Source organism: Rana temporaria, chromosome 1 (assembly GCF_905171775.1).
Source record: "Rana temporaria chromosome 1, aRanTem1.1, whole genome shotgun sequence".
Taxonomy (NCBI): Eukaryota; Metazoa; Chordata; class Amphibia; order Anura; family Ranidae; genus Rana; species Rana temporaria.
In genome coordinates, this window is record NC_053489.1 from 414,861,196 (window position 1) to 414,884,939 (window position 23,744).

Here is a 23,744-nt window from a genome sequence, read left to right on the forward strand (position 1 = left end):
GCATCTTCTGACATTACAGAACCAGGGCCAGACGCAGTAGCAGGGCCCGATTCCGTGTCAGAGACATCCCCAGAAAAAGGCAGGAGGAGGGAGCGCTTTTTACCCCCCCCTCTGGCCACTCGCCGCTTCAATCCTGGCAACAAACGCCTCAAGGACTGCCGTCATAGCTTCCATGGAGGCCGCAGGAACAGGGGCACTAAGGGTTAACTCAGGCATGTCAGGGTTGAGAAGCCTCCGGTTCGGACGCCATGCTGACCCACTCCAATGCCACCCTTGTACTGCAAGGCAGGACCCACAGGCCACCCTCCCGGCCGCAGCAGAGAGCAGGGGACCCTCCAGAGGACTCATCACCGGATCAGGCTGTACTGCTGCTGTGACTGCCCAGAGCGCTGTCTGTGCTGTGCCGTCCCTCAGGAAGTGTGCTGGAGCCGTTCGCTACGTTATTCTGCCCACTAGAGGCAAAAACCCCTTCCAAAATGGCCGCCGACATGCAAAAACAGCATGCGGGCTACAAGAAAATGGCCACTGATCGTCAATAAAGGCGGCAGTCAGCGGCAAAATGGCGGCCAAGCACATTGTAAAAACACACACAGTGACATACAAGTAAAAAAACGGCAAAAACATACAGAATGTCTATCAATGTCCACTCAAAGCACCACATGAGTGCCACCTATCAGTGCGGCATAATAGCGCTTCCTGATCAGTGCCCATAAGTGCAGCCCATCAGTGCCGCCTCCTCAGCGCACATAAGTGAAGTAGAAAAATTACTTATTTACAAAATTTACTGACGGACACCAAGAAAAACTTTTCCCCCCCTTTCAAAATTTACTTTAACTGACAATTCTGCAGTCGTGCCACACTACCCAAATACAATTTGGGTCCTTTTTTTCACACAAATAGAGCTTTCTTTTGGTGGCGGTTTTTATTTTTTATAAACAAAAAAAGGAAAATTTTTGAAAAAAAAAATCAATATTATTTACAAAATGTAAAACAATCTAATTTCTTTGACAATTTAGGCCAATATGCATTCTGCTACATATTTTTAGTAAAATAAATCTCAATAAGCGCAATATATTGATTCGTTTTTTTTGTTTTTTTTTTAAATGGGAACAGTGGCGATCAGCAACTTATATCGAGACTGCAATATTGCTGCAAACAAATTGGACACCTGACACTTTTTTGGGAACCAATGAAAGGAATACAGTGATCAGTGCTAAAAATATGCCACTTACTAATAACACAGGCAGGGATGGGGGTAACATCAGGGGGCTGTGTGCCTAGCTTAGCATTTTACTACTGTGTGTGGGAGGTGCTTTTACTACTGGAAGACATGGATTGGTGTTTCTGCTTTACAGAAACACAGGATCCATGTCTTCTGTACTCACAGAATGACAATCTGCCTTGTTTACTTAGGCAGACTGGCAATCTGTCAGTGTAAAGAATAATCGGTTGGTGCAAGTGGAGATCGGGTCCGCTGCGTAAAATAACTCACAACGCTGCCGCCCTGTAGCAGTAGATCTGCTATTGGGCAGTTGGCAAGTGGTTAAAGTCTTTTTAATGTGGATGCTTTTTCAGGGCAAATCAAAATGGTTATTTATTTGTTTGTACCCATGTATGTTTTGTAATCCTTGTCTTGCTATTCAAGCACTTCTTTTGTACAGCCAAGGATAGGATATGCACACTATAGGGTAAGTGATTTGCATTCATTCTTTATTTAAAAATGTTAAGAGTGGATCTACAGGTGATGCTGTGCCCAAAAACTGCTAGGATACAGTGGCATAAGTAATGCAGAAGGATAACAGATGACCGCCTATATGGAAAAGAGAGGTTGAGCAGAATATACAGAGGATTTTAGGCTTGAGATCTACCGTTTGATTAGGAAGTAGACTGTGAATGACTATTGGGTACTGTTGAAGCAGATGAACAATAGGGTTGTTTCACACCATCTACAGACCTTCACCACTGAGGTAGGTGTACACTGACTAACAGAGGTAACGGGAATGATACTGACAAGGACAGAATCAAAGAGACAACTACCCTTAAAAGGGTGAATAAATTAAATGCCCCTCTAAGGAATACTCAGTGTGCTAAGCATGAAGTCAAAGCATCCTATGAATGTGGGCAGACATTACGCCCATGCAAGATACAAGCTTAGATGCTTGCAAGTTAACATCACCGCTATAACGCAGCGCTCTAGACCAGTGGTCACCAAACTGCGACCTGGGGACCGGATGGTGGCCCTTTGCTTGGCCTTTATACTGCCCTTGGGCACTATTCCTCCCACTGAGACAAGACATTTTGCCAACCGACAACGGGGCACCATTTCTCCCAATGATACCAGCAACAGGTCACTATTCCTTCCCAATGATACCAACGATGGGAAACTATTCCTCCACCTAATACCAAATGTGAGGTTTACTCCCACTGATGCCAGGAAAAATTTCCACTCCTGGCAACAGTCTGGCCCCTCTACAGTCTGAAGGAAAATAAACTGGCCCTTTATTTAGAAAGTTTGGAGACCCCTGCTCTGGACATTTGTTCACATTTGTGTACAGACTAGTCAAAAAAAAAAAAAAAAAGTGGATATTGAAAGCCAAAATTTAAGTATGCATGGTCTCAACCTCACACTGTGGAACCTTTCTGGGTAAACCAAAAAAAAAAGGCTCCTACCAACAATGGAGTATCGGCTGAGGTCACCTAAAGTTGCAGGACTGTACTCTGTGTATCATTCCAAAGACATGTTGCAGAAAACAAGCCCAAAGTGAGGCAATGTTTCATGTACTCACAAACCCAAGCAGTTGGTGCGGATAAGAGCGACAGGTAGCCAGAGGTGACCAAATCACTATAGACATGGAAAGTGTCACAAGCAAAGCCCAATGGCTCCTGCTGTCAGTCAAATCCTTTGACGAGGGAGTCGGAAGCAGGGGCAAAGCTGTGGTCTGTCTATGGGTGCAGGTAGCGCATGGCAATTAGTAGAAGGGAAGATATGGACAGCCACACTCCAAAAGGAACCTTAATGGTTGTCTTTATTTAAAAGGATAAATGCACTACAAATCACAGCAAAGAAATATAGGGATGAGCAGCTCATGACTAAGCACTAATCAATAGTGCGAAACGCGTCAGATGCTCATCCCTATATTTCTTTGCTGTGATTTGTAGTGCATTTATCCTTTTAAATAAAGACAACCATTAAGGTTCCTTTGGAGTGCGGCTGTCCATATCTTCCCTTCTACTAATTGCCTTGTCCATTGCCTGCACCCTTGATCTCCTGAGGACGCAGATCATTCAAACACATCCACCTAGAGAGGTAACACCCTTCCCCTATTTGCAGGTAGCACATGGCTTTCGAATCAAGCCCCCAGGTGTGGGATGATGAGAAGGGCTTCCTATTGTGACACACCTAGAAGAGGAGGAACAACGGCGGGAGGCCAAAGAAGGGGAGGCTCTGGGCCGCTCTGAAATCACACCCGCTTAATTTTAACCAATTGCCGACCAGCTCAAGCCAGTATACGTTGGTAAAGTGGCATGGGTGCGCAAAATCCCATACGGGTACATCGCCCACTGCACAGCGGGGGAACTTGCATGCATGAGCACCAGCACACAAATCCCTGTGCTGTCAGGGAAGAGAGACATGCAATTTCTTCCTAGTAAACAGGAACAACGATATGTCTCCTCTCTTAGGCCCCCCTTTCACACGGTGCAGTGGAGGTGCGGTGGCGGTATAGCGCCGCTAAAGATAGCGGCACAATGCCGTCGGAATTGCCGCGGGATTCGGCCGCTAGCGGTATTAACCCCCGCTAGCGGGCGAAGGGTTAATACCGCCCGCAATGCGCCTCTGCAGAGTTGCATTGCGGGGGGTATTACCACGGTTTTCCATTGTTTTAAATGGGAAGGAGCGGTGAAGGAGCAGTATACACGCTGCTCCTCTCACCGCTCCAAAGATGCTGCTTGCAGGAGATTTTTTTCTCTCCTGCCAGCGCATCGCCTCTGTGTGAAAAGCCCTCGGGCTTTCACATTGAGAATGCTGGGCAGGAGTTTTTCCAGGCGGTATTTAGGCGCTATTTTTAGCGCTATGCCGCCTGAAAAACTCCTCAGTGTGAAAGGGGCCTTACTCAGTCCTATCCCCATACAGTTAGAACAGTGAGGGAACACACATTTAACCCCTTGATCACACATTAGTGTTAACCCCTTCCCTACCAGTGACATGTACACAGTAATCAGTGCATTTTTATAGCACAGATTGCTGTATAAATGTCAATGGTCCCGAAAATGTGTCAAAAGTGTCCAATCTGTCTACTGCAATGTCGCAATCCCGATAAAAAAAAAAAAATCACAGATCGCCGCCATTACTAGTAAATTTTTCCCAGTGTGCAGATGCTATAACTTTTGCGCAAACCAATCAATATACGCTTATTAGGTTTTTTTTTTTTTTTTTAACAAGAATATGTTGAAAAATATATATTGGCCTAAACTGATAAAGAAATTTGTTTTTTAAAAACATTTTTTGGGGGGCGTGGCCAGGCAGCGGATGTAGCCGGACGCACTTTCAGCTCCTCTCCACCGAATCTCCTGTAATCTATCCTGCATACCACCCGTCTTACCTGCTTTTCACGCCCGCTTGCTGCAGGAAGGTCCCCCGGTCACTCCGATACCTTCTGTCCCCCGGATCGAGTCGAATGTCGGCTGCTAGGAAACAATCTGCGGCCCGGTCCGCAGACAGCATGGCTCACCAAGATGGCGCTCAGGCCCAGCGCATGGCCAAGGAGAAGCATAGGGAGGGAGCGGAAAAGCTCTTCTCCAGAACACTGGCTGCGGACACCAATACTCACCCAGGGGTGCATGGCGAGATGCCCGGAGGAAACTGCCACTCTCTGTTACCGGAAGAGTTAATTTAATTAAGATGATATGGGCGCCTCAACTTCTCTATATTTTTCACAATTCCCCGATTTGGATGACCCACAGGTGGTTCACCCGCATAGATACCCAGTTTAGGGAGTTGATATGGGGCGGTGGGCCGGCTCGTATCAGTTTGTGCTCTTTGCAACTTGCGAAGGACCAGGGTGGTATGGCGGTTCCACATTCTAGGTTCTAGGTTCTACTTTATAGCGTCGCAGCTCCAGCATCTAGGTAATTGGGGGGTGGTGGATGACTCTCACCAGATTAGGTCCCTGATAGTCCCTGTGGATTCGGATCTCCCAGCTTTGGTATATCTAGAAGCAGGCCTCACTCAAATCCCTACTACCCTTCCTACCGTTAGTCTACTGAATAAATTATGGGAATATGTGAGATCCATTTTTAAAGTTAAAACAGTCTGTCAGTTTACTCCAATTTGGAGGAATAGATATTTTAAAGGAACTCTTCAAACTAAGGGGTTTCGGCCCATGGGAGGCAGCGGAAATCCACTATATCACTCAGTTATACTCTGGCACGGTATTTAAGTAATTTGCAGTTATAAAAGAGGAATTTGGTTTACATAACTCCCAATTCTATCAGTACCTACAACTAAGGCATGCTGTACAATGTGAAAGTAGACTGTCCCCGTTTGCTCTGACGGCGCACCCTCTAATGAGGGACGTACTCTCGACGGATGACAGGGCGGGCATGATATCAAGGGTTTATGCCAGATTACTCCAATCCACACATGATGCAAGTAAACTCCCCTGTAGAAGAGGTTGGGAACGTGACCTGGGGTCTATTGATGGGGAGGCCTGGGAGCTGTGCCTGACATCTGCTCCCTTGGTTTCCGTTTCTGCATCACAGAGGCTGTCCCATTTATATCTATTACATAGGGTGTACAGAACACCGGCCCGGTTACACAAGTGGGGTCTCAGGGACACCCTTCTGTGTCCAAAATGGAACGCACACACTGGAGATCTTCTGCACATGCTATGGAAGTGTCCAAAACTTCTCAGGTATTGGAAATATGTCCTTGATACTATATCTCAAGTATTTCAGATACCAGTTATTCAGGACCCAGTTGTGTGCCTTGGAGTTACCCGACTTATCGCCAAATGGTCATATTGCTGTGCTTCGCTCGCTCTATCTTGCCCGCAAGGAGATTGCAAGATTATGGATTACTCCGAGAGTACCAACGGGTGAACAATGGGTAAAGCAGGTCAATAGGCTACTGATTCGTGAAAAAAAGAGATTTTTAATACAGCTTACCTGTAAAATCTTTTTCTTGGAGTACATCACGGGACACAGAGCGGCATATTCATTACTATGTGGGTTATATGGAGTACCTTCAGGTGATGGACACTGGCAATCTTCAAACAGGAAATGCCCCTCCCTATATAACCCCCTCCCATAGGAGGAGTACCTCAGTTTTGTAGCAAGCAGTATGCCTCCCAAAATGGTCCCCATAAGAGGGGTGGGAGCTCTGTGTCCCGTGATGTACTCCAAGAAAAAGATTTTACAGGTAAGCTGTATTAAAAATCTCTTTTTCTTTATCGTACATCACGGGACACAGAGCGGCATATTCATTACTATGTGGGATGTCCCAAAGCAATGCTTACAATGAGGGGAGGGAGAACATCTTCCAAAGACAAAAGGATTTAATTTAGAGATATACTCAAATCATAATAAATCCAACTTAGTTGAGAAAAAAATAATTTTAAATTTTAAATTTAACTCAAAAGGGAGCCCCCGGAATCCGAGGGTCTCAAACTGCAGCCTGCAGCACTGCCTGCCCAAAGGCTGTATCAGTATTCCTTCTTACGTCCAACTGGTAGAATCTTGTAAACGTGTGGACAGAAGACCAGGTTGCCGCCTTGCAAACTTGAGCCATAGAGATCTGGTGGTGTGCTGCCCAGGAGGCGCCCATGGCCCTAGTAGAATGAGCCTTTAATGATAATGGAGGAGGCAACCCCTTCAAGCCGTAGGCCTGAGTGATTAACTGTTTAATCCACCTTGAGATGGTGGATTTTGCAGCTGCCTGCCCCTTCTTGGGCCCATCCGGTAAAATGAACAACACATCTGTTTTCCGGATCTTCTCTGTAGCTTTAAGATAGGCCTTCATGGCCCTGACAATATCCAAGGTATGCAGCAACCCTTCCTTTCTGGAAGTAGGTTTAGGAAAGAAGGATGGTAATACCAAATCCTGGTTTAGATGAAAACTGGATATAACCTTTGGTAGGAAGGAAGGATGAGGGCGGAGAACGACCTTGTCCTTATGTAAAATAAGATATGGTTCCTTACAGGATAAGGCTGCCAGTTCCGATACTCTTCTGGCGGAAACTATGGCGACCAAAAATACTAACTTCCTTGTCAGTAAAACCAAAGGAATTTCAGCCAACGGCTCAAAAGGTTGTTTCTGTAAACTTGACAGAACAAGATTTAAATCCCACGGACAAAGCAGGGATTTAACTGGAGGATTAATACGTAAGACACCTTGAAGGAAGGTCTTAACTAGCGAGTGGGTGGCCAGCGGCCGCTGAAACCACACTGACAAAGCTGAAATCTGACCCTTGATTGTGCTTAATGCCAGTCCTTTATCCACTCCTAGCTGGAGAAAACTTAATACTCTATCGATGGTAAACTTGCGAGAAAGCCATCGCTTGGACTCACACCAGCCTACATAGGCTTTCCAGACCCTGTAATAAATCACCCTAGAGACCGGTTTCCTGGCTCTGATTAGGGTAGAGATTACTTTCTGAGACAGACCTCTACCCCTGAGAATCAGGGATTCAGCTTCCAGGCCGTCAAATTTAGATGCCGTAAGGCAGGGTGGAGGATCGGACCTTGCGATAGCAGGTCTGGCCGTAGAGGAAGAGTCCAAGGGTCTCCCACTACCATCCTCAGGATTAGTGAATACCATGCCCTTCTGGGCCATGCTGGAGCTACCAGGATGACTGGTATGTGCTCCACCCTGATCCTGCTCAGCAGGCGGGGTAGTAACTGGAGCGGGGGAAATACATAAAGAAGTTTGAACTGATGCCAAGGGCAAACCAGCGCATCGGTTCCGCAGGCCATCGGATCCCTTGAGCGGGATATGAACCTGTCTAGCTTCTTGTTGAGTCTCGATGCCATGACATCCACGTCCGGCACTCCCCATCTTTGGCAGAGTGTTTGAAAGATTTGTGGATGTAGAGACCATTCCCCCGGCAACAGAGTCTGGCGACTTAAGAAGTCCGCCTGAAGGTTGTCCACTCCTGGAATAAATATTGCCGATATGCAGGGCACATGAGCCTCTGCCCACAGGAGAATCAAGCTCACCTCTCTCTTGGTTCCCCCTTGGTGATTTATGTATGCCACGGCCGTGGCATTGTCTGATTGAATTCTCACCGGGAACCCCTGCAATTTGGACGTCCAAGCCCTGAGGGCTAGTCGAGCAGCTCTGAGCTCCAAGATGTTGATGGGCAACTGCCTCTCTGGCTTTGCCCAAGTACCCTGGCGAGTGCAACCATCCAAAATTGCTCCCCATCCCGTCAGGCTGGCGTCTGTGGTTACTATCTTCCAAGCCACTGGGCTGAAAGACTTCCCCTTCACTAGATTCTGAGGGTCTAACCACCAACACAGACTTTGTCGGACTCTTGATGAGAGCGGCAAAGGGATATCCAAGGCCTGTGGCCTCCTGCTCCATGCTGACAGGATGGCTGCCTGCAGGATGCGAGTGTGGCTCTGGGCGTACGGTACCGCCTCGAATGTGGCCACCATCTTGCCTAGTAACAGCATACATAGGCGAATAGTCGGTTCTTTCTTGCTTAGAACCAGTAGGATTAATTCCTTGATGGCTTTGACCTTTATCAGAGGTAGAAACACCCTTTGTTGTTCTGTGTCTAACCTCATGCCGAGATATTCCAACTGCCTTGTGGGCTGGAATGCTGACTTTTCTCGATTTAGGACCCAGCCGAACCTCTCGAGGTACTGGACCGTGAGGGCCACTGCTCGTTCCAAGCCAGGAGACGAGTGATCTATGACTAGGAGGTCGTCCAGGTACGCTAGGATCGTGACCCCTTGGATCCTTAGCTTGGCTAGGATTGGAGCTAGGACCTTCGTGAACACCCGGGGGGCCGTAGCCAACCCAAAGGGAAGCGCCACGAATTGGAAATGACGCGAAGCCACCATAAAGCGTAGATATCTTTGATGTGGCTGATAAATTGGAACATGAAGGTAGGCATCCTTTATGTCTATGGATGCCATGAAGTCGTCCTTTTGGAGTGTGGCAGCTGCTGACCGCACGGATTCCATCCGAAATGAGCGGACCTTTAGGTATGCATTTACCATCTTTAGGTCCAAAATTGGCCTGACATCTCCGTTGGACTTTGGGATGATGAATAGGTTGGAGTAGAAACCCAGCCCTTGTTCTAGGACTGGTACCTCTACTATTACTTCCTGGGAGAGTAGATGATTCAATGCCGTCATTAATGCGGCTCCCTTCTCCGGATCGTTTGGAACCCTTGACTCCTGGAAATGAGGAGGAGGAAACTTTAGGAAGTCTAATTTGTAGCCCGTAGCCACGGAAGACCGTACCCATTTGTCGGGAATGCTGGCTTCCCAAACCTCTGAAAAGAGACGCAGCCTTCCCCCCACCCTCGTGGGTGGGGGCGCCCCTTCATAAGGTCGGCTTGGGGGCTGGTTTTGCTGGTTTGCGAAACCACTGCTTCTTGCCTCTAGCGGCCTGTCCCTGTGATTTGCTGTTGAAGTTAAAGTTTGATCTTGCAGGAGGCCGTCGATACTGTTTGGCATTAGAGGGCCCCTGCCCAGGGGAGTGCTGTTGTTTAAACGCAGGCCCCTGAAACTTTTTCTTGGTTGGCAAAAGAGTACTTTTGCCGCTTGAAATGGTCTGAATGTATTTATCCAGGTCTTCTCCGAAGAGTCGTCCTCCATGGAAGGGGAACCCTACCAGGAGCTTCTTGCATGGGGGCTCGGCCTCCCAGCTCTTTAACCATAAGAGTCTTCTCATATGGATAAGGGATAACGATAAACGTGACGCTTGCTGGATAGAATCCTTAATCGCATCTACCGTAAAGCGTATGGCCCTAGGGACATCAGAAAATTCTTCTGCCTGCTGGGCAGGAATAAGTTTAAGCATCTGCTTAGTTTGATCCGATAATGCTTGTGCAACCCCAATCGCAGCCACAGCTGGCTGCACTACTGCCCCTGCAGTAGTGAAGGAGCTTTTAAGTAGTGCTTCCAAGCGTTTATCAACCGGATCCTTGAACACCTGTATGTTTTCTACAGGGCTGTTAAAGATTTGTTAACACATGAGATGGCTGCGTCCAACCGCCGGGGTTGCCCATCTCTTGGAAAATTTATCTTCCATAGGATATAAGGCAGAGAATCTTTTAGGTGGTAAAAAGATTCTATCTGGCTTGGTCCAATCTTGGAACATAACTTCCTCTAGCAGAGGATGGATCGGAAAAACTGCGTTGTTTTGAGGCGCCTTTAGTGAGCCCAAAGCTGAAAAAGTCGATACTTGGAGATCTGGTACTGGCAAGTTGAATGCACTATGGACCAAGTCCGTTAAGGCTTGAACCCACCAGCTCTCCCCTTGGGAGGCTGCCCCAGACTCCCCTGTATCCGGATCCTCGATCCCTGAACCTGCTTGGTCCTTGTCCAAGAGGTCGTCCAATTCCCCTGCGGAAAGGACCTCCTCCTCTGAGGGTCCACGCTCGGGCGACGGAGATCTATTCCGTTTTCTGCCCCGCATAGCCTTGGCTATCATCTTTTCCATTCTTTTTTCCATCTCTTTTAAAGAGGTGGACAATACCTCGTCCGTGACCACCCTAGGGTTGGACTGACCCGTGCCAGCTCCAGCCCCAGATCCCGATGGTCCCACCAAGGCTCCCTCTCGGGAAAGCAGCGGCATAACTTTGTCCGAGACCTCAGACTCTCTGGGGGAATCCCCACCTCTTGTACCCTCTGACCCAGATGCCATGGTACAATACCGAGGTACGCCTGCTAACTTATCGGTGTTTGGAACTATAAATAGTTATTGCCCAAAAACCCGTTTGGGGGATAAAAAATGCCTTCTTTCCCTTTAATGGTTCTCTTTTCTTTTTTTTTTCAAACCCAAGAAAGAAAAAACATTCTGTCCCCCTTAGTAGTATTGCCAAAAAACTGCTGAGATAGAAAAGAACAGCCTAACTCTAGGCTCCAGGACAGTCTTATTGAAGACTGTAATATCTGTTTTGGCCACTGTGTGTCCTCGGCGCCCCGTGCTGCCGCTCTGGTCTCTTCCTCTCTCAGTTCCAGCATACACTGAGCTGAGAACAAATGGAAGGGCCGCCCCTTCCTTTAACATGCTGGCCCGCCCTTCCACCCTCAGCTAACGGCGCGAAATTGCGCCCATATCACGGGGACGCGCGCGCGCCCGCCCGCCGGCTGGGGGGGGGGGGGTGGGGGGAAGGAGACCACACGAGGAGGCAGTTTGTCCTGTCTCCAGGCTAGGAGGAAGAACCGTGGCAGCAATCGCCTGGAGGCTTTGCAGGTAAGCACAGCTCTCTTTACACACACACACACACACAGGCCTCTTTCTCAATGTTTACAATACTACCAGGGAGGTCACCTATTATGGGGAATACACATAAAGCCATCCTATCTTTAAGACATGTGACTTAATTTGCCAGATGCAGCGCATAACTTTAGGCATGTCCCCTGTGAACCCCCCAGAAAAACCTGCTAAGAACCAAGTTCCGCAAGTTACCCCTCACTTACCTGCTCCATGCCGCAGGACTTTGCACAGCAAGAGGCCCAATCTTCCCCCATCTCCGTGGGGCATTGACCTTCAGGCCCTGGGTTCCTATGAAGGATCCACTGTCCTGGGCCCATATAGCACTCTGGCAACAGAAACATTAGGCCCCCAAAGGTTTCTAAGTTCTGGGCCCAGGGTCCAGCTCTCTAAAAAGAAAGCATTATGGGCTATATCCCATTGGTTTGGGGTCTGGTTACTGACCACTTTAGCGCTGAGGCCTTTGGACAGAACCGGTTAGCTCACCTAATCCCAAGGATGTGGAGGCAAGCTAAACCATGACCAACACCTAAGACACTGGCGTAAAAACTGAGGTACTCCTCCTATGGGAGGGGGTTATATAGGGAGGGGCATTTCCTGTTTGAGATTGCCAGTGTCCATCACCTGAAGGTACTCCATATAACCCACATAGTAATGAATATGCCGCTCTGTGTCCCGTGATGTACGATAAAGAAACTAACGTACTAACACCGCAATGTTTTGAAGAAGTTCTATTCAATGTGGCAACCTTGGTTAGACATTCCAGGATTAGGTCCTCTCCAATTGGTGAGGGACAGACTATTACAGGGATAGAGTGCCTAGAGGGAGGGTGGAAGGCAAGGAGGCAGAGTTGTGATTGGTGCTGATGGTGGGGTGCTGGGGGTGATGTGCGGTGCAATACTCCTCTACGGAGTTGGGGGGTGATGTGACTACATTGGTAGACTACAGCATTAATACTCTTAGGGCCAGATTCACATAGAATTGCCCTACGCTGCGGCGGCGTAACGTATCCCATTTACGTTACACCGCCGCAAGTTATCAGCGCAAGTGCTTGATTCACAAAGCACTTGCCTGTAAACTTGCGGCGGCGTAGCGTAAATCCGCCCGGCGCAACCCCGCCTAATTCAAATGGGGCAGGGACCATTTAAATTAGGCGCGTTCCCGCACCGAACGTACTGCGCATGCTCCGTCCCTAAAATTTCGCGACGTGCATTGCGCTAAATGACGTCGCAAGGACGTCATTGGTTTCAACGTTAACGTAAATGGCGTCCAGCGCCATTCACGGACGACTTACGCAAACGACGTGAAATTTCAAATTTTGACACGGGAACGACGGCCATACTTAACATTGGCTAGACCACCTAGAGGGCAGGTTTAGTTTTACGCCGCGTATCTACAGAAACAACGTAAATTTACAGCGACGGGCAAAGCGTACGTTCGGGAATCGGCGTAACTAGTCATTTGCATATTCTACGCCGACCGCAATGGAATCGCCGCCTAGCGGCCGGCCTAGAATCGCAGCCTAAGATCTGATGGTGTAAGTCACTTACACCTGTCGGATCTTAGGGATATCTATGCGTAACCTGATTCTATGAATCAGGCGCATAGATACGACAATCGTATCTCATAGATACGACAATCGTATCTCAGAGATACGACGGCGTATAAGGAGATACGCCGTCGTATCTCTTTTATGAATCTGGCCCTTATTCTTTTCATCTCTCTCTTTTTTTCTTTTTTATGTTATTTCTTTTCCTTTTCTCTCCTCTTTTAGTTTGTTTAATTCCTCTACTCACTGAGGTTACTGGTTAATATTATGGAACACAGTCAGATCCCATTTATTAGATTATGATCTATAAAGTGCAGTGCTTTATGTTACAACATCTTTTCCTCCATGCTTCAATAAGTGACTGAGGATCTGTTTTTTTACTATGTGTGTATGTATTGATTGGAAAGTTGCTTTATACCTGTATATAGCTGTACTCTGATACTTTCCCCCTGTAACTGCAATTATTGTTGATCTGACTGTGTATATCTATGTTACTGAATTTTCTGTACAATAAACTTATTTCTGATTTTTTTTTAAAAAAAAACATTTTTTGGGGATATTTATTAGAGCAAAAAGTAAACATGTTTTATTTTTTCAAAATTGTCGCCGTTTTGTTGTTTATAGCACAAAAAATAAAAACTGCAGAGGTGATCAAATACCACCAAAAGAAAGCTCCGTTTCTGGGGAAAAAGGGACACAAATTTTGTTTGGGTACAGCATCGCATGACTGAGCAATTACCAGTTAAAGCAAAGCAGTGCCAAATTGTAAAAAGTGCTCTGGTCAGGAAGGGGGTAAAATCTTCCAGGGCTGAAATGGTAAGAAAAAAAAAAAACACACACACACACACACACACTCCCTTAAAGGAGCAGTATTTTCTGGAAAATGACACTAATAATTGACCATTGTATATACTGAGCATTATAACAAAATATCAAGCGCTTATTGGCATTCCTCAAATAATTGGGGCCAGAGAAAATGTGGACTTTAGGATTACCTACCTGTAGAGTAGAGCCTATTCACTTTAGAAATGCGTGGATTTGTTGAAGAATCTGTTCTTTTCTAAACAATAAAGTAAAAGAAAGTATGATTGTAAAACGATATTACCACTAGTATGGTTTGTTAGGCTAAATTTAAAAGGGGTTGTAAAGGTACGATTTTTTGTTCCTAAATAGCTTCCGTTACCTTAGTGCAGTCCTCCTTCACTTAACGCATCCTTCCATTTTGCTTTTAAATGTCCTTATTTCTTCTGAGAAATCCTCATTTCCTGTTCTTCTGTCTGTAAACTCCACACAGTAATGCAAGGCTTTCTCCCTGGTGTGGAGAAAACCTCTTGAGGGGGGAGGGGGCAAGCAGGCAAGTCAGGACACCCACTAACACACAGCTCCTTTCTCTATCTGCAAAGTAGAGTGTCCTGACTAGCCTGCTCGCCCCCTCCCCCTCAAGAGGCTTTCTCCACACCAGGGAGAAAGCCTTGCATTACTGTGTTGTTACAAACAGGAGAACAGGAAGTGAGCATTTCTCAAATGCCTTTACAACCCCTTTAACTACTTGCCGACCAGCCGCCGTCATTTTACGGCGGCAGGTCGGCTGCCCTGCGCGAGAGCCCATAGCTATACGTCGGCTCTCGCGCAGGCCACTAGGGGCGCGTGCGCGATCGCTCGTTACAGAGCGGGGACCGGGAGCTGTGTGTGTAAACACACAGCTCCCGGTTCTGTCAGGGAGAGAAATGCTGATCTTCTGTTCATACAATGTATGAACAGAAGATCAGTCATTTCCCCTAGTGAGGCCACCCCCCCTACAGTTAGAGCACACCCAGGAAACATACTTAACCCCTTCCCCGCCCCTTGGTGTTAACCCCCTTCACTGCCAGTGGCATCTTTATAGTAATCCAAAAAAAATATATTAATAAAAATGTCATAAAAATACCCCCAATTTTGTAAACGCTATAACTTTTGCGCAAACCAATCAAACGCTTATTGCGGGTTTTTTTTACGAAAAATATGTAGAAGAATAGGTATCGGCCTAAACTGAGGAAAAAATGTTTTGTTTTTTTTTATATATTTTTGGGGGATATTTATTATAGCAAAAAGTAAAAAATATTCATTTTTTTTTTCAAAATTGTCGCTCTATTTTTGTTCATAGCGCAAAAACTAAAAACCACAGAGGTGATCAAATACCACCAAAAGAAAGCTCTATTTGTGGGGGAAAAAGGACGCCAATTTTGTTTGGGAGCCACGTCGCACGACAGTGCAATTGTCAGTTAAAGCGACGCAGTGCCGAATCGCAAAAAGTGCTCTGGTCTTTGACCAGCAATATGGTCCGGGGGTTAAGTGGTTAAGATTTTTACACTCCTAGATGATTCTGAGCTACGACATTCTTCTCTGAATCTTATTTTTATGTCTACTCTTTAGAGTATACTTCCTGTAGCACGGCATTACACTGTGTTTTCTTATAATACTGCATAGTGTTAGCTGACGCAAAATTAAGCACATTAGTTCAAGGAGTGTATTGCCCAGTTTAAAATAATTTAGGATGGTTCTTATCCTGATTTTTGCACTAATAGCTAACATGCAATGTCCCCCGACCAGCTTGGTAAAATGCTCCTGCAGTTTACTGCCAACATTTTGCCACTACACTTTCTCCTCCCAATATGCCCAGAAAAAAACAACACACACACTTGAGCACATCGTCTGGCACCCAGTGTTCCAACAGCTATACTACGCACTCAAAAACATACATTTTACACAACACCACATACATATATTTTGTCTTACCTTCATACTTCTTGAAATGTTAATATTTGTTTCACTGTCTGCAAAAAATGATGACTTACTAATACCAGGCGATTCTTCACCACCTACAGATGAAAACGTTAGAATAATTATGTAAGTGCTCCTACTTTACATCAATATATTCCAATCTGTTTCATATAAAAAAAAGTGTATGCATGTATGGAATGACTCAATGAATGTATTAAAAGCAGCCAAAAAAAACGAGATAAAAATGATTAGCCCAATAAAAGCTAAAATAACACCAGCTTTTGCTGCATTTATTCACCTTCAATCCAGAGACTTCCCACACACTACTTTTTTTGCAGATGGACATCAGTCTGATGGTCAGCATCACTCAAATTACTTCCCCTGAGCCCAGGTCATACAGGACAAGCTCAAGCCTATTACTGGATAGTGAAGAGCAAGCCCTACAGTGATGAGCTAATCTCTGTCACCCCACTTTCGCTTTCCATTAACATGCTTCTTTGTATTTGCATTCCTTTTTCTTTTGCATTTACATCTAAGATGGCGCTCCAGTGAAATTCTAATACCTGGTACACACAATGAGGTTATAGGACGAATAATTGTCTGTTTTTTTTTTTGCATGCTACAACTTGCGAGTTCAGCTACAACTATGCTGCCATTTACTGTACTGGATCTTGAGTATTTACAGAGGGGGCTCTGCGGAATTGCAAACTACTAAAACTCAGGTGGTCTGTTACTCTGCAGAAACTTTAAGAAGTGAAAAGAGGAACTCTGATATCCAACCCAAACATCTGGGACTCTCTTGTTAAAAAAAAGAAATATATCTAGGACTTTGCTCTTCGGTTATTCCATGAAGCTGATCAATGGAATTGTGGTGAAACCAGCAAAGCAATAGGGCAGGGATGGCGAACCTTGGCACCCCAGATGTTTTGGAACTACATTTCCCATGATGCTCATGCACTTAGCAGTGGAGTTGAGCATCATGGGAAATGTAGTTTGAAAACATCTGGGGTGCCAAGGTTTGCCATTACTGCAATAGCGAATCGATACAACTCTGCAGCTTGTTAATTTTCAACTGCTTCAGCAATGATAGGTAAGCTCTTTGCCCTTTTCACTACTCACATGGTTCATGGGAGTTGCAAGATTGGGGGTGTACCAGCATGAACCAGTAGTAACAAAGCATTTTGTGTACTTGTAAGAAGTTACACATCTTTAACCAAATGTGCCATCCCCACTGTTTACTGCAGAGGCAAGAAGATTGTGGCTGGGCTCTCTGAACATCCCCTACATCCTAGACTTCTGTCTTTGTTGCCTTGTGGATGATCAGACTCTTACTAAAATTTTACTAAACCCAGGACCCTGCATTCACTATATCTGGTCTCCCACAGTACACAGAACATGGAAACACAATCGTTTTAGTAAATATAAACTGCATAACACCTTTTCCTATTAACAGTATATAGCAGTCTTGTGACTTCTATCAGTTCCTGGTTAAAGCTTGTAGGAGGAGTTTTCTTACTGCACTAGGCTGTCCTATCAGGATCCAGGACCCCTGACGCTGTCTGCACAGTGCAGAATGGACCCGTGCTGATCACATACACTCTCCCAAGAAAAAAAAAAAACCTCTCTAGCAATACACACCAAACTGAGCAAATGCAGGGTGCCTCTATAGACTCGGTCTTATCCAGACCCGTTTTGGAGTCAGTGGAATAAGGGGAGGATCAGAGAAGACAAGATCAAAACAGCCTTTTTACATAATGCAAATACATATACAGACTGATTTTACTGTTGTGGGTTTAGTAGTTAGTTAAATTAAACAAGCATTCCCACTTTAGAAATGGTCATTTTTAATACTTTAAATAGACACATTTTTTACTTAAGAAAGGCTGTGCACAACCAAACACTGTTGTGGCTGCTTTTGACTACATTACTTCCTAGGATGCGGAAACCTGGATTTTTGCCAAACGCCAGTAGCTTGCACTTCAAAAGCAAAAGAAGGCGTGCTTGTACTACAAGAGTGCTGTCCAACCACACCATCTGTTTTTCAAGACAGTTTGGTTTATACACAGTAAGATCCCTTTCACACAGACGCTTTACAGGAACTATAGCCCTAAAAATAGTGCCTCACCTGTCACTCCAGCGTGAAAGCCCAAGTGCTTTCACACTGGAGCGGTGCGCTGGCAAAACGTCCAAAAAAGTCCTGCAAGCAGCTTCTTTGAGGCGCTTTAGAAGCAGTGTATACACACGCTCCTAAAGCGCCCCTGCCCATTGAAATCAATGGGCTGTGCTTCCCGAAACACCGCTGCAGCGGCGCTGTATGGGCACCTTTAACCCTTTTTGGCCGCTAGCAGGGGTTGAAAGCACACCAATAGCGACCGAAAAGCACAGCTAAAACAATGATAAAGGGCCACTAAAGATAGCAGCACTTTACTGCCGACGCCCCCAACACCCCAGTGTGAAAGGGCTCTAAACCTACAATGAAACAAAAGAACAGGTGTATATATAGCATGGAAACTCAAATGTTAAAAAGTATATGAAGTGAAAACTTAAGTTTTGGATTGAGCAGAGAATGGTTAAAATAAAACCAATAGGTTTTTGCTTTGGTCTGTGTCCATACTGGGTAGAGGCACCCTCTCTATTTGTCTTGTTGACCACTGCCACCGGGACGGAAAGTGATAGAAAATCCAAAATGTTATAGCCATCAGTTAGAGTTTAGCAGAAATCTCCTAATGGCAATACCAGTTCTATTAGAAGCTAGTCAGCAAAAGGTTTCCTCTTAATTCCTATTGTACCTCCAGGACACAGAAAACAAAAATCTTCACTCTATCCAAGCAAAATGTTTTGGCTTTTTACTCCCCTAAATAAAGGAGTTGCATTAAATACATATACTTTCAAATAAAATTATAATGCCCTGATCTTTTCTATATAGCAGGGATTTGCAATTAGCGGACCTCCAGCTGTTGCAGAACTAAAAGTCCCATGAGGCAAAGCAAGACTGACAGCCACAAGGGCGACGCCCAGAGGCATGATGGGACTTGTAGTTTTGCAACAGCTGGAGGTCCACTAATTGCATACCCCTGCTATATAGCAACATTACACAATTTGTAAACCTTTACATGCACTATAAGTGGTTATGCAACTTACTGGTTTCATGAAAATAATCCTTTATTGCAGACAATACATTCCTCCCAGGCTGAAATTCAGGTAAATCTTTAGATCTGTATGAAAATATCAAAGTAAGTTATAAGCATTAATACACTGTCTATAAGACAATATGACACTTTGGCCCTCTTACAACTGTTGCTGGATGCAGACCATTAGCTGGCAAGCCATCATGTGTTCTTTCAGCTGAAGAGCCCACTAGAGCAGGGGTCTGCAAACTTTTCAAACAAAGGGCCAGTTTATTGTCTTTCAGACTTTAGGCGGGCCGGATTGTGGCCAGCAAGGGCAATAGATGTCATGGGCCCAGCATTAGTGAAAATAAATATGGCCCTAGTGTTGTTGGTCAATAGGAGGAGGAGAAGTATCCCATCAATGGTAACGGTGGCAGATATGGTGCCCCATTGTTGTCATCAGTTGGAGGAATATTGCTCATATCAGTGGGAGGAATAGTGCCTCAAGAGCCAGATAAAGGCAAGCAAAGGTCCACATCTGGCCCACGCACCCCTGCACTAGAGGATGCAGTTACTCAATGGTTATGAAACATCATGCATAGCCAGAATCTACTTCAGTGGAATCAGTACAATAGCTTGGGCTAGCTGCATAACTAGATCCAGACAAGAATGCACCCACGTCCAGTGTCTCTGCCCTCGTGCTGGGATCCCCCTCCCAGTATACAGTAATTGTCGACTTTGAATAAACCAAACCTGGGGTTGCTGTGTACTCAGAGAAGGCGTCAGCAGCTGCAGCTGTCAAAAACGAGCTTGAATCAGTGTCTATAAACACTGCTTCATACCCAAGATAAAAAGGAATATTGACTAGTAAAAAAAAAAAAAAAAAAAAAGTTTTGTTTTTTCCCCCTCTGTATATCCCCTTATAAACCCCAAGTTTGCTCTAACTAACTCCATATTCTTCTTCTCCATTTAAAGTTGAATTTCACCTTTCTTTTCACTAGACCTGTATAGAACGATCAGTCCCAGAGTAGATACCAATATTGGGATTTTTATTTTATTTTTTATCAAAGACATGTAGCAGACTACATTTTGGCCTAAATTTATGAAGAAATTTAATTTTATTGGATAGGTTTTATAACAGAAAGTAGAAAATGTTTTTTGCTACCGATTTTTGTGTCTTTTTCCCCTTTATATAGCAAAAAAAATAAAAAACCCAGTGGTGATCAAATGCCACCAAAAGAAAGCTCTATTTGTGTGAAAAAAAATGATTTAAATGCAATTTGTGTACAGCTAGTATGCTATAGGCCCCCTAAGAGGGGGGAGATAGATCTCCTAACACAATTTAGATTAGCAGCAAGGATGGGAAGCATTATCATAAAGGGGGATTTTAATTATCCAGATATAGACTGGGCAGAGGGAACCATATATTCGTCGAAGGCTCGCCAGTTCCAAAATGTCTTGCAGGACAATTTCATGGTTTATATGGTAGACGCAACAACTAGAAATAAAGCATTACTGGATCTACCGATTATCGACAATACAGACCTGATCACGAATGTGGAAATACGGGACAATTTAGGAAACAGCAATCACAGGTCAATTTGCTTCGGTATTAAAAAAATCACACAAATAGGAAACATAAGGGTAATACAAAGACACTGAATTTCAAAAGAGCCAACTTCCCTAAACTACGAACCTTGCTAGAAGGCATAAATTGGGATAAAATCTTAGGAACAATGAACACGGAGGAGAAATGGGTTTGCTTTAACCACTTGCTGACCGCAAAAATACTGCTACAGCGCGGTCGAGTTGTTGTGACACGACGTCCCTGGGACGTCCTCGTGCACTTCCTCGTTTGCGCGCCCCCTGTGACGCTTTAGCGGAATTGTCCGTGCTCGCAAGGTCCAGGGGACCCGACGCAACACGGATCACGGTGAAGAGCCAATGATAGCGGCTCTTCACCACCTGATCGCTCCCTCCAATGAGGGAGCAGAGAGAAGTAAACAAAAAAAACAAAAAAAGGTCATCCTGAGGTCTTCTCTTCTCTCCTCACACCAATACAGCGTGTGAGGAGAGAAGTGATTTTTGAAGTGAGTGCCATCTACATTGTGCCCAGCAGTGCCACACAGTGCCACTACACTACCCATCAGTGCCCCTACAGTCCCAATCTGTGCCACCAACCTCCAAAAATAACTAGCTACCTAGCGGCACTAGCGACACTAATACAGCGATCAGAAAAACGATCGCTTAGTGACACTGGCAATAGGGGGTGAAAGGGTTAACTAGGGGGTGATCAAGGGGTTAAAACCTTTATTAGAAAATGTATGGGGGTACCTAATAAAGGTTTTAACCCCTGATTGCCCCTAGAGTTAACCCTTTCACCTAGCGGCACCAGCGACACTAATACAGCGATCAGAAAAAACGATCGCTTAGTGACGCTGGCAAAAGGGGGTGAAAGGGTTAACTAGGGGGTGATCAAGGGGTTAAAACCTTTATTGGGGGGGTAGGGGGCTACCCTGGACCTAACACTAACTGCCTGACACTAACTGCCTGTCAAACTGACACTAAATGCAGTGATCAGTAAATAAATGATCACTGCTATTTAGTGACACTGTGACAGGGGGCTGGGGGGGATTTGTGTGCCTATGTGTCTGTGTGTCAGTGTAGTGCTTGTACTACTCACTGTGTGATGTCTCCTCTTCTCCGCCGGACGAAAATACCGGCGGGAGGAGAGGTGACATCACTTCCTCCTTGCCTGTGTTTACAGTTCAGGCAGGGGAGGAAGCGGATTGGCTGGGAGCGATCGTGAGGGGGCGGACAAAAACGAACAGCCGCCCCCTCATCCCGGATCGCTCCCGACCACTTACCGACCGCCGCACGTGGGGGGGGGGGGGGGGGGGTCCCGATCGGAACCCAGACCCGCTAGAAGGCATGGACATACATGTACGCCCATATGCCTGTAAGTGCCATTCTGTGGACGTACAGTCGTGCGGCGGTCGGCAACCGGTTAAGGTGAAAAAACATCCGATAATTGCTGGTTCCGATATCGCTTTTTTACTAACCTGACAGCTTATTAATTCAAATAGGAAACCTTAATTTTGTTTCCAAATATTAAAAAGACTAACTACCAGCAAGAATACGTCCTTACATTTAAAGAGAACCTGTCATTTCAGATCCATCATGGCAGCGCCTGTTAGCGGGCATTCGCTCACCTGCTGCCACCACGTCCCTCACCTTGTTGTGTCACATCCGCATCACCAGCCTTCCCATTAAAGTGCATGGGACCATCGGTGAGTCAACAGGTCAGAGGAGGAGCCGCTGGGGAACAGATTTGACAGTTGCTATTTAAAAACTACGATTTAAATCGAGTAGATTTAAATCAAGCCTTTTTATTAGGGATTTCAATCGACTTAATTTAAATCCATTTTGAATTAACCACTTCATCCCCAGACCACATGGCTGCCCAAAGACCAGAGCACTTTCTGCCATTCGGCACTGCGTCACTTTAACTGACAATTGTGCGGCTGTGTGACGTGGCTCCCAAAATTTACGTCCTTTTTTCCCCACGAATAGAGCTCTCTTTTGGTGGTACCGCATATACTAGAGTATAAGTCGAGATATTCAGCCTTTTTTTTTTAGGCTGAAAATGCCCCCCTTTGGCTTATACTTGAGTCTATACTCCTGACTGTGTACCCAAATATGGTACAGAGTCAGACGGCAGGCGGCCATTGTGGAAAAGTCACGCTGCCTCCTCGTTCTGTTTATCTGATTATGATGCGTGCACTGCAGAGTCATACGGCGGGCGGCCATTCTTGATTAGTCGTGCCTCCTCCTCGTTCTGTTCCGTGATAGGTGGAACACGCAGTTTCCCAGCAGACACTGTTTAGTGTTCCGCCTATCATGGACGAACGAGAAGGAGGCGTGACTAAAAAATAGGGGTTAGTTTTATGGCATGTTTATATTAAAAAAAAAAATTCTTACTAGTAATGGCGGCGATCAGCGATTTTTATCATGACTGCGACATTATGGCGGACACATCGAACACTTTTGGCGCCATTTTGGGACCACATTTATACAGCGATCAGTGATAAAAAATAAAAAAAAGCACCGATTACTGTGTAAATGTGACTGGCAGTGAATAGATTAACCTGTAGGGGGCGCTAAAGAGGTTAAGCATGTCTTAGGGATTTCTTGTGTAAAAAAAAAAAAAAAAAAAAAGCATGTCTTAGGGAGAGATTCTAACTGTTAGGGGCGTGACTTACTGTGACACATCACTGATCGCTGCTCCCAATGAGAGGGATCAGACAATCAGTGCTGTGTCACTAGGCAGAACAGGGAGATGCCTTGTTTACAAATGCATTCCCCCGTTCTGCCTTTCTGTGACCCGATCGCGGGACACCGACAGACATCAAGTCTGCGGGTCCCGCGGCACGGTGACTGGAGCGGGCGCCCGCTAGGGGGCAGGTTCAAAGCAACGTATATATACACACGTTGCTTTGCCTGCCCGTGCCAATCTGCCAACGTAAATGTGCGTGAGGCAGTAGGCAAGCGGTTAAATTCTGTACCTGTAAGACCATCAGTGGCACCCCCAAAGTCTAGCCAAATAACTTCCAACTTTAAACAATCAGCTCCACTCTGCCTAGAAGCTACGAGGCACCAGCCTTGCTGCTACAAGGGGAGCCCTTTTCTGATATTTCCAGCTACAACTAGACTCATTTCTATTTTATTATATATTCCATAGATATACTCAAGCATCTGCCCCTGAAGAGTGTCTATACACGAAACGCGTCGAGCCTTTATGATGCCGATACATGTCTGCAATGGACCTACCAATTTTGATTGATCTTTCTAGCAATTAGGTTTCTAATGTCCT

The 23,744-nt window shown here is 45.6% G+C and overlaps 1 protein-coding gene across 3 annotated transcripts in view; it reads right to left on the reverse strand.

The window, feature by feature from the left end:
- CENPC (centromere protein C) overlaps positions 1-23,744 on the reverse strand; it is a 230,583-nt gene that overhangs the window by 191,755 nt on the left and 15,084 nt on the right. For all 3 annotated transcript variants that reach the window (XM_040324693.1, XM_040324684.1, XM_040324677.1), the window contains exons 3-5: positions 18,903-18,976; positions 15,777-15,859; positions 14,001-14,061 (exon numbers count right to left, since the gene is read on the reverse strand). In XM_040324693.1, the coding sequence (XP_040180627.1) occupies positions 14,001-14,061; positions 15,777-15,859; positions 18,903-18,976 (218 nt within the window). The remainder of the gene's footprint in view (positions 1-14,000; positions 14,062-15,776; positions 15,860-18,902; positions 18,977-23,744) is intronic.